This window comes from Kryptolebias marmoratus, linkage group LG12 (assembly GCF_001649575.2).
Source record: "Kryptolebias marmoratus isolate JLee-2015 linkage group LG12, ASM164957v2, whole genome shotgun sequence".
NCBI lineage: Eukaryota > Metazoa > Chordata > Actinopteri > Cyprinodontiformes > Rivulidae > Kryptolebias > Kryptolebias marmoratus.
In genome coordinates, this window is record NC_051441.1 from 5,415,540 (window position 1) to 5,427,475 (window position 11,936).

General features: G+C 39.3%; 1 protein-coding gene across 1 annotated transcript in view; it reads right to left on the reverse strand.

Moving 5' to 3' along the window:
- si:ch211-210g13.5 (inactive phospholipase C-like protein 2) overlaps positions 1-4,432 on the reverse strand; it is a 77,413-nt gene extending 72,981 nt beyond the window's left edge. The window contains exon 1 of the mRNA XM_017429468.3: positions 3,698-4,432. Within this exon, the coding sequence (XP_017284957.1) occupies positions 3,698-4,000 (303 nt within the window). The 5' untranslated portion in view covers positions 4,001-4,432. The remainder of the gene's footprint in view (positions 1-3,697) is intronic.
- Positions 4,433-11,936: the final 7,504 nt, after the last annotated feature.

Genomic DNA, 11,936 nt, shown 5'->3' on the forward strand with positions numbered 1-11,936 from the left:
TGCAGCTCTCCACAGTCCAGCATTACATAACAAGTCTGCATCACGACCCCCCCCCACACACACACACACACACACACACACCCCACTCCCTCCCTCCCTCCTCCAGCCACTTTATAGTCTCTCCACCACGACACCGTCACCCTGCTGAGAAAATTAAAAGAGGACAAAGCTGGGCGCCAGTTTAAGAGACAGACACACACTCTCGTTTCTTCCGAGATTTGCATGTCGAGGGCCAATTTAATGAGGTAATGCACTACTGTAATTGCTCATTTGCTTCCGTATTCCCGTGGAACCGTAGCCCCATTCACCTTCTGAACCAGCGCTCGAACACACAGGCAACGTGGGGGCCTCAGGAGCGAGTGGGTGAGAGCTGAAGCTGTTTTTAACGGAGCGAGTCGCCATGTGCTGCTCGAGCAGTGGAACCAAATTTTACTGCACCTCAGTCGGTGCTCGGACAAATTAAACCCAACTCAAACACACCTGAGAAACACGAGAACATATTGAATTATTGGAATTAAAGCACCGTGCCATGACATACTAGAAGCAGCAACTGCTGCATTTGTTAGCAGAAGAGACATTCCTGGTCTACCTGACCCAACAGAAGCCACTGGAGTGATTATTTTGTAAAAGTGAGGTCTATTAAAATTCCAACAAAGTAATAGTTTATACCTGTTGAGGTCTCCCTCACAACCCCCCTTCCCCAACACACACTTGATATTTATTGATATGCATTAAAATGTCCAATATAAACCTCCTCTCACACACTCTAATGCACCGTATGCTGCCGATGCCTTCACTGCACTTTAATGCCCCTTTTATTTGACTTTTACTATTTATTCTTTTATGTGTTGTTTCGTCTTACGTTGCTGCTTTCTCTTTGGGTTACCAAAGAGTTACCAATAAACGTCACTGAACCTTGAGCTGTCGCGTGAAGGGTATCAAAATAAAGCCCACGAAATGTGAACAATTTAACGCTGAAGTTTCAGTTACTCTCGTGAAAGTTTTCAGAGAAAGAAAAAAAAGATGAAACGGTTTATGGGACCTTGGAAAACCTGAATAATTCAGACTCTCAGTCAATATGTTTATTAAATTAATTCAAATAAACTACTTTCTGCACTAACAGAGAATCTTACAAAATAAGTATCATAATATCATGGCAATGTTTTAATCTCTAAAGTATGTTTTATGATTCTGTGTTTATATAAACTGCTAATGTAGAACAAACTGTATACAGACCAGAACCCAGAAGTTGAAGCTAGAACTGGACCAGCACCCCTCCAGGCTGGTCCCGACCCCTCCACATAAATGAACAGAATATCGCGCTTGGTAAAATAATAAAATACTCCTCAGATAATTAGTTTCAGGCATCGACTCGTGTTGATTCAAACAGTTCTTACCTTACTGTACGCTCAAATATTTATTTGTTTAATACATTTAGCCACAATTTGTTATTTCATGCTTCAAAAAAAGGTCATGTGACACCATGAATGTGTGCAGGGGGGAGTGGGCGGGGCCTAAAGTTGCACACCCTTAGTGCACCCTTAGACTCTGGTTCCAAAATTACAACATGGCAGCTCCCATAAACAAGTCCTGATTGGCTTCAATTCCCAGCAGCTAAGAGGTGAAGACACTATTTATTGTGCAGCAGTGTGATCAAACAATTTATTATTAAATCTACTGAAAGCAGTCCAAGACAATCAGATGTAATAACTCTGCGTTTGGCTTAATTTCCAATAAAATGTTTACTTTTTTGTTTTTTCCGAAACCCTGACATAAAGAAAGAGTAAGGAAAGTTGTCCGTCTTTCACCATTTGGGCGGCTAATCAGATCTAATTGAGTGAAATGAGCTGTGTATAAACATATCAAGTCATTCTGGACACTCAAATGGATATTTTCCTGAATTGGAACTCCCTCACACTGATCATTTCCATGACATTACCTTCCAAATCATTTCCAGAAAGCACAATATCCTTTAACTTTCCCGTCACGTTTTGTGCATTAGAAAAACCTCATTTGATAATTCTAAAAGATGAGGAGCTGAAGGCCCACAAGATGTTTAAGAATCTTTTTGGGTGCAACAAATTATATTTTAATTAAAAACTAGACTTTTATTTGGATTTATTTGGATTTGGACAACATTAAATCAGTTTATTGATCCTTAAATGATGGTAACCTGAACACATAAAGGCAGATACATACATATGTGCAATGCAGCATCTATCCAAATAGACACTAAAACACATAAATAAAAAATAAAGCCTTTGTCAGTGATCTGTCAGTGTCTGATATAACAAAATACAACTCTCCAGAGTGTCCCATCTACATGAGGTTCATAATGTGAGCTAACATTATTAAAACATGGGGGGAAAAATCTTAGAGACTTGCCTATTCTGGTTTGCAGAAGACCAGTTAATTAACCTCCAGTAATGAAAGCACTAATTAGAGCTGGGCTGTCATTAAAAATTTCATAATCATACCATCCATTACTGACAGAGCTAAAAGGAGGAAGAACTGACTACTCCAGACTGAAAAGTCAAGCTTGTATTCAGAAAAGGTACATCATAGAACTAACTGGGTACAATCTGAGAAATAGTCCCTCTGCAACCATTTTTACTAAAAACTGTAGTTATTCTTGTACAAAATTCCCCATCAGAAACTTTAACTGATTTTGGAGTTTAAGTATTAGGCTTAAATCATTCTTTAGCATTTCATAAAAAAAGAAATACAATAAATTTAATAGTTAATAAAAACGTGCATTTGCTTCTACAAAACACACCCTAGAAACTGCTGGGGTATTTTGATAAGTCAGTCGCTGAGTTGAAATGGTTCGGATTTTAGTTGGGTTGGTTTGACCACATGGCGGGTCAAACAGTTGGACCCGATGAGTTGTCATTCTTCACAGGCTGCCATTTTCAGCCAGAAGTTGACCAAATTGAACCTGACCGGACTTCTGCTTTAAGTCAAGATAAGTTGGTAAAAAAAAAAAAAGATGTTTTCCTAGGCTTTATTAGTAATTCTAGTTTGAACTAGACAGTAAGTTTGGGCTCCTAAATAACATTGGCGCTCGTTAACTGATGCTAATAGTGGTTAGATCTGCCAGCTAGTTGTAATTATCTAATAACCCAGATTTGGAATGTTCCTCTAACTCAACCTTTTAGTAACTCTAATGTAACAAATTAGTCATCTGAACCAAATTTTGGGGTAGAAAACTTAACTCAATATGTTGGGTCAAACTAATAACCCAACCCTGCTGAGTTGGCCGGGTCCACATTTGACCCAGAGCTGGGTTAAAAACTGGCCTGTTTGATCCCAGCGGTTCTCAGTGTGTATGATGACATTTAGAGGACACTTTTGACACCATGCAGAAATATCCAAGCGTGATGAATCTTAAAGTTCTTTTAATATATAAATAGTTGAATTCAATTACTGTTAACCATTGAGAGTTTGCTGTTTTTGGTTCATCAGTGCTTCAGGTAAACTTGCACAGAGTTGCTGAACTCAAAGTCATTTTATTCTCATGTTTCCCCCCCAGGGACCCTCTCGGAGTCTGGACCACACAGGACAGGAGCTGCTCTGGAAAGGTTACAGGTTTGCCATGCTTGGGTTCCTGCTGTGATACAGCCATCTATCAAATCCCCCCTTCTGTCTCACCTTGAAAATCCCTGACAAACTAAGACAGAAAGCTTCAATCACCTACCTTCATGATGCCACAAGGTGCGCTTCCAGCTCCCTGACTTCTCTCCGCGGAATTATCACGACTGCCACTCCCGATCCGTGGACTGCCGTGCTCCCGGTACCGTCCATTGGTGTACACTCCCTCAGCCCCGTAGCCCTGAGCGGCGGTCGACACCTCCAAGTATGTCCTGGTGGCAGTGGGGGGCAGCGCGGCCGCATCGCCGGTGATCCCCGCTACGGTGGTCGCGCCCTGGGCTGGCGGTGCGCTGATGGCTGGGTCCAGAAAATGTCCCGACACGGTATCTGAAGCGTGTACCCCTGACATGATCCGCCAGAGTTACAGCACAGCTCTCCCCCCTTCAGAGTAAGAACACCCCATGTTTGTTTTCCGTTGAAGCGCGGTGGTTTCTCTGACGTCCGGAGCGGCTGGAGCTGGGTGGAACACCGGGCTGCTTCGGACTCAAACACAAACCTCCTCGGCTCTCTGGGGGCGTGAGCTCTGACAAGAAAAACAGATTTATGCTGCAGGGGGGGCTTCTGCTGCCGTCCTTGTTGGTCAGCTCTCGTCTCCTAAAAACGCCGAAGAATCGCTTCCACTCAGCACGTCCGCTTGTGTCGGCTCCGCCGCGTGCGTCGCCTCGCGCCCTCCGACACTTGCAGCGCTTGCAAAAAGCGGAGAGCTTCCCTTCTCATGTGCGTCCACGGGACACGGCCAGGACTGTGAAAGCGCAATGAGCAGCACGGACGCGTGCCCCCGCAGGCGCGTGCAAGAGGAATGCCACAATTAAAACCCAGCAGCCTGCTGCGCGCGCAGTCCCTTTAAAAAAGTCAACTGTTTCAGTCGGTTTAAAGACATCATTAAGCACTTTGATTTGGACCGACTTAAATTTTAATTGTTTTATTATAAAATCTTTAAAAATCTGGATTAATTTTAATTTAACGTCTTCGGATTTTGTTTCAAACTCTGCTGTGTGCTCTCCACAAGAGGGTGCTCAAAATATGTAATAATTATATTTAAATACACTTTTAAAGGTACTCATTGCAAAGTATGAAATCAAACGTAGACAATGTTATCCTCAGCTACATCAAATGGCGCAGTTTGAAAGAGTTTACTCCAGTAGTTTTCCAGATATTTTTGAATGCATATCTGAAATGCGGGTCCACACTTAAGGTAAACAAAGCACTGAATCCTCTGAAACCAAGGTGGAAGCTTCAGGCTTCCCACTAGTCTGTGTAGGTAAACAAATATGGCGGAATCAGGCAAGCCCATAATGTTTAGGTGGAAATAAAAACATGTATCTGCTGCTAAACACGGAAGAAAAGAGAAAGAACGAGTGCAAATGTCAAGGATAAATATCAGGAATCAAAAAGTCTGTGGAGTGCCGGAAAGACAGAAATCAGCAATCAGTAAGTTTAACATTTTTTCTATTTTCAGTCACTTCAACCTTTTCTGTATATTAAAAACATGAATGTAGATGGCATTCTGTCACAAATTTTGCCTACAAATTTGTACTTCAGGGACACATTAATTACTGATTTGAGAAAAATTTTGTGCTGATTTTGCTTCCCACTTTATGGATTTTTTTAAACTGGTCTTCATGGCTTTGCTTTGAGTATTTTTAAAGTGTGTAAAATAACACAACATTATTATTTGTTTGTTTGTTTGTTTATTTAAACAAGCACATAGCTGAACTCGATCAGGTTTCTTGCTATATTTTGTGTCCTTATGACTTGTGTTTTTGTTTTATTTTAATCATTGCTGTAAACCAAATTAAATAAGGGTCTGAAGTGGAACATATCCCCAGGAGAAATTATAACTTATGTGTTTTACATTTAGTAATAAAGTAAAGTAATAAAATTGCTTGAAAAGTGAATTCTTGGAAAAGAAAACTGCAACTTTCAAGGTGAAAATGGCAAATAATGTTCATGTAATGACTGTTTTTTAAGATAAAATATGGAAGGTAGAATCAGATGGGAAAGACAACTCATAAATATACAAGAAATTTGGCAAACAGACATTTTGCCATGACTTTAGTGGGTGTTAGTCTTCCTCAGGCAGTGCAGAGAAGCAGGTCAGTCTTGTAGTCCTGCACCTAATGAGCAAGTTCAGCTTCAGATCTCTGCATCAATGAGAAAGACTTTCTTTGATTTCTCAACATTTTAATTGCTGTTCAGTAGCTTTCTTTCTAATTCTTAGATTAAAATGTCAATGTCTGCATTTTTAATATATCAGTGAGCTTCATCCTCTTCATTTACATCTAAATCAGTACAAAGAGAGAAATAGGAAAGCGTGTTATCTGGTGTCTTAAGTCAATATAGATTGTTTGTTTTTGTGTTGTTTTCATCTAACAAATGTGCTAATACAAGAGGCTTCACTTATTTTACAGTATCACCCTTCATTAGAGATGCAAGGATCCTCTTCCATCTCCTCTCCTCTTCTCTTCTTATCGATTTTAAGACAATTAGCTGAAAGAAACAACAGAGGTGAGACGTAGACTGTTAGTCTGCATTCAGAGTACAATCTGTTGTCACACAGCACAACTTGACGCACACACACAAACATACAAAGCTCTCAACAACCAAACTCCGTCTTATATTAAAGATCTTACTGTTACATATTTTCCTAACAGAGCACTTCGTCTCTGGGACTGCAGGTTTACTTGTGGCTCCTTGTGTTTCTAAAAGTAGAACCAGAGGCAGAGCTTCCAGTTTCTGTCCTCTGAGGCTGACACCCTGTCTACTTTTAAGACTTTCTTTGTTTTGCATAAATCCTATAGTTAGAGTTGGGTTTCCTGAGCTATCCTTTAGTTTTGCTGCTAAAGGCTCAGACTGCTGGAGGACAAACTGACCCCGTTTGACCAGAAGGTGGAGGCAGATGGCTGCTCACCCTGAGCCTGGTTCTGATGGAGGTTTCTTCCTTTAAAGAGGAAGTCATTCCTTTCCACTGTCACCTCTGTGCTGCTCAGGATCGGGGATTGCAACACCGCAAAGATTAAACTTAATCTGCTGGCTTCCTTAGATAACTTTTATTAATTGGCATTTGATGATGCACTGTATTTGACTGTATTTGTATAGTGCCCTGAGCTGATTTCTGTTGTGATTTGGTGCTATATGGATAAATAAACTGAACTGAATTGAACTGGTCTTGCAGACCATAAGTCTGAGCATGTGCTGACATTTCTGAGGTCAGTCTAACAATGACCGAAACGATACCGGGTGTAGCGTTCAGTGTCAGGTTGATTTACATCAACAGACGTGGCATTACCAGTAAACTGAGATGGTGCAATTTCATTTCTGAACTGAGAAAGTCAGTCAAATCATGGCCAAGTGCAGCAGCGCATGAGGTTTGTTCACATCTGCTGAATATGGTTGGAACTAAAGCATGATTTTTACAAAGAGAAGGGGTTTTTATATGTGTGGATCAATGCTGCAAACAGTGACGCTGAACACTGTGTGCCATCATCAGATGTGCTTTGTTCAAAGGAGGAGGGGACAATAGGAAGTCACCACTCTCCTTCAAGGAGGCTTGTGTTTCTCTGTGGCTTGATGGCGATAAGTGGCTTAATCTTCCGCCAAAACACAATCTCCTAATATTAGATGAGAATGTTGTTGAGCCATCTGAGAACCTCTGCAGTCCACCTCTGTTTCAAGGACAGAGAGGTATCAAGAGCGGCTCGGGATAAGTGAATGAAATTAGTGAATGACTGCAATTACAACGGAAACAGACAGGAAACTGAGTGTAGTTTTCTTGGAAGAGGAGGTTGGGAGAGATTTTCTTCCCCTCTTCTCTCCCACATTCACTGGCTGCTCCTCTCTGCTTTCCTTCGTGATCTTCCAAGGTCATGTATTATGCATTCTCAGAAATAATTCAGTAAAACTTCTGCTTTAAAAGCTCCCTCCCTCGAACCAGCTGTCTTTCTTTAATGAAGAAGGGCCTCTGACGAAACATGCTCCAAATTCATGTTGCAGTTCACGTGAGTCCACAGGATGTAACCAGTCAGCCTTTTTTTCTATTTTTTTAAGGGGCCTTTTTATTGATCCAGCCACAAATAGAATATGTTACAATGGATTGTCCTTTTGTCAGTGAAAGCATTAAAGCCGTTTGATCGACCGGATTAGGACTGATGGAAGGAGATGAACATATTTTTCACGTTTCAGCTGAGGGTAAATTGAGCGTAAAAGAAACAAGAAACAAAGAAAGCTGTATAAGCAATTCAGAGATGACGATAGTAATCTAAAACAACACTTCTTTTGCTTTTTCCATTGAGGTTTGCTCTGTTTCCTGTGGCAGGAAGTCAGCCATGGGTGCAGAAAGTAAGGCAGACTTCATCCTTCTGCAGAGTCTGAGTGATGGATCTTCGATTGCTACACCTTCAGGCCTCAAACACACCCCTCCTCCACCCTGGTTTATTAGATAACAGTTGTCTCTTGATCAGGTTTACAGGTCCTTTGGCTCCAGAAGACAAGAACAGAGGGTAACATGTAAATTTGATCAAGATTCAATACCAGATTGTTTGTGATTTTGGTAGAGTCGACTTTTCCCCCGAAAAATTGTTCTTTGTTTCTTTTATTTCTCAACAATCACGTGCAGTATCACTAATATTTTCTGATTTGAGAAGGTGTTCGTACAACCACAAGATTTAAACAGATTGTAAATATGAATGATGATATCTGCAAAGGAAGTTGCTGCTTCTCATCGCTGGGGAGAAAAGGGCTCGTCTTCCTCGGCTTTGTCAGCAGGTTTCCTGTGCTCGCCCCTTTTTTATTATCAGCTCAACAGGAACTGAAACCATGAATAACGATTTGCACTGGTTCTGAAAAGTGGTGCTGCTTTTAATTTGCTTTTTAAAGACACGACACCTAATCGAAATAAATCCTCTCCCTTGTTGCTAAAAATAACAAAACAAATTGGAATTTCAGTGGAGACGATGTGTAGAGTGAATAATTGTTTTGTTTGGTGGGAATCAGAGCCGCATTTTCAGTAAAAAGCCATGAAATGAACGAGTTTCATAGAATAGTTTTAATTATCTGGTTAGAGCTGAATTTATAGGATCCAGGTAATTAGACCATCATATAAAAAGGTGCAAATGGTTATAAATTAATTAATCAGTCATGTAGGTCCCACATCTTTTTGAACTCTTTCATGCATACTGTAGTGGTCCTGCAGTGGACAACTATTTAAAATCCATTTTCTTGTATATGTAAGTATATATGTTGTATATGTAATTAAAAACAGTTTAGGAAAAAAAAAATCCTGGCTGAAGTTATCCTAATTTATGCCTGAAAGGGTTAAACTTTGCTGATTAATGCAAAATCATTTTCTGCTGCAGCATTTGAACTGAATACACTTTAAGACATGTTGTGGAAACTTTATTTGAGATAACCCAAAATGCAGAAATGAAATCAGGCACACCCTTTCTGCCTGATTGTATTTGCATATATATAAATACTTTATTTAAAAATGTGTTTTTGCTGTCAAACAAATTAAGTAGAGATTGTTAGTTTGAATATAGCACATACAACATACATTAGAACATATGTTTCTGTAGAATTATTGCTGTTCTATCATCACAGTGCTTTAATGACTACATGTTCCTGTAAAATCTCTTTGCTGCAGTCCTGAGGGTCGACCGCTAGATGGAGGCAAAGCTTCTAATATGATCCTTGGTATTCTGTGTAAAACATGCATCAACAGGCCTTATGGCCACATTGGACTGGAAGCAGTTAAAGCTTTGTGACAAATAGTCTATAAAGGGTTGAAATGCAGCTTAAAAAGCATAAACTTTAACATCTAATTAGGCTTTTGCATTATGTTGACATTCAGTAAGACTATGAGACAAAGAAACTGTTTTATCAACGAAAGTTTAGACACACAGCAATATCTGCTCAGTTATAATATTGTTACATGTAACAATATTTACTTACCAAAAAGAAATAGAAGTACTTTGACTTCCTCAGAGGAATTTAAAATTCATTCTTTCTGCAGGAGAAAAGAAACTTAGTCAAAAAATGTCTCATTTATTGTGTGGATGCTGATTCAGTATAAATAAATTATTAGTTAATGCAGAAACCTACATACATACAGATCTGTCTGACTGTTGTCCTTTTTTTGTACTTTTATGCTTCTTTTGTCTTCTTATGGGTCCTTTTTGTTTCCTTAAGTGTCCTTATGCATCCTTTATGTGTCCTTGTTGTCTCTTCATGTGTCCTTGTGTCTTTTTTTTTTTCAACCTTTGACTTTTACATCTTTCTGCTTTTTTTCTGTCCATCTTTCGGCTCATTGTGTCTCTTCTCCTCTCTTTTTTTTTTTTTTTTTTACAAATATTTCAACTAACATTGAAGGTTCAGTTATTATTCAACTCACTTTCAAATTCTTCAGCAGCCTTTCAGCCATTTTTGTGCCAAAACCTCAACTATTCAAAAATACTCAAATAACCCAACTAATATAATGTGATGGTTCACTATTCAAATGTTTCGACTGAGCTTCAGCTTCTCCAGCAAAGTCATCCAGAACTCAGCTGCATGTTCACATGAAATGCACATTTTTCTCATTATTTCATATATTCTTGAAAGCCAGTTGCTTGCAACTCTCTGAAATTGCCTTTACACTTTAAACACTGGGAGAACTGTGCCCATAAATCCAGTCTGAATGAATGCTGTCAGTGTTACCACACACTCATAAATCCTCCAGGAGCTTCTGTTGGAGGAAAACCTGAAGGTATCAGCTTACATCCCAATCAAGAGGCCTCTCGCTTTAACTTGATTTTCAAGCTCTTGCAATAATTGCGGATCAATGTCCAAACCATAACCCGGCACAGGTCTTTAGGAGCTGCCTCCACCTTCATTACGACCACCAACCAACTCACCTTTTTTGTTTTCAGTATGTAAAAATATAAAGATTTACAATAAACCTGGAATGCAGTAGATTTTAGTCAAGCTTCATAATTAGTTTTTATCTGGCAGAGGCAGCCAGAGAATTCCTGACCTTCGAAACCTTATAATGAAAATCATTTAAGCAGGAACCGGCCACATTCTATTGAATCTCGTGAAAATTAGATTTTCTTATCTTTCCCAGGCATGACATAAAGCACATAATTGGCATTTAAACTTCAGCTCACACACATAAACACACGCAGTGCTTTTTACTTCCACCAGATGGCAGAAACAAACCGAATGAGGCCTGAATGTTGAGCTTTTCGAGGCTTTTTTTAAAAATCACTTTGTTCTGTGGTCAGGTATTGGATTGGCCATTGTTTTAACACCTATTTTTGCATCACTGTATAATTGACTTTATGTCAGGTTTATTGTTTATTTCGTTTGGAAATAACAAATCATTTTAGCAGGTCGCACAAAGAGATGCACTGAGACAAAGTTTGAACAAAATCAAACTTTTTCACAGGAAAGCAAAATAAAAGTTTTGTTTTTTTTACATTTAACCATTTAATATTTGTCATGGATTCCTGAGTTTATATTGAACTCTTTATATTGAATTTTTAAAACATAAAAAATGTTTTGTTTGCATGGAAAAATGTTGCAACAAAATCAAATTACCTTGCAGTGGAAAATAAGTCAAAACAAGTCATTTTAATCAATGTGTACAAGTGAAAGGGTCCATATGTTGTAGGTTTACACTTATTTAAAGTAACTTTATTCAGTCGTTTTTTTCATGGAACAGTTTGTGTATTATTCCTGAAATTATTGAGGGGGAAAATGATCCTGACATAAAATAGAGTGACATGTTTTTGCCCGTGTCTATGAGGTTTTTTGTAGTGTTTGCAAAATATCCCATTAAACAGTGGAGAAAATTAAATGAAAACAACCTTTGGATGTACGTCTAATGATTATGTTTTGGAGCCAACACAATTCAAGGTAACTGACCTTAGGAAACACAAACATTATTATAACTTAGTCAGTTTTACAGATATAGTGCTAAGATTTTCTGTGGTAGTAGCTGAGAGTCATCCCCAACACATTTAGACTAAAACAGGAACATTAGGCCTTTAATTTGCACCGCTGTCTGTAGCTTTTCTGTGTGGAGTTCACACGTTCTGCCTCCTCTCTTCAGTGCGTTTCTCTCAGGCTAATCACATGTTTATTAAGTGAACTGACTGCATGCATGTGTGCGAGTTTACAGGGTTGTTTACTCTCTGTGAGCTGCCCGGAGTCTTCACCGCCTCTCGCCAGGCGCCAGCTGCGATACGCTGGATTCCGGCCATGAGCGAGATTAAAACGGGTTCGGAATAAATGAATGAATGCATTTA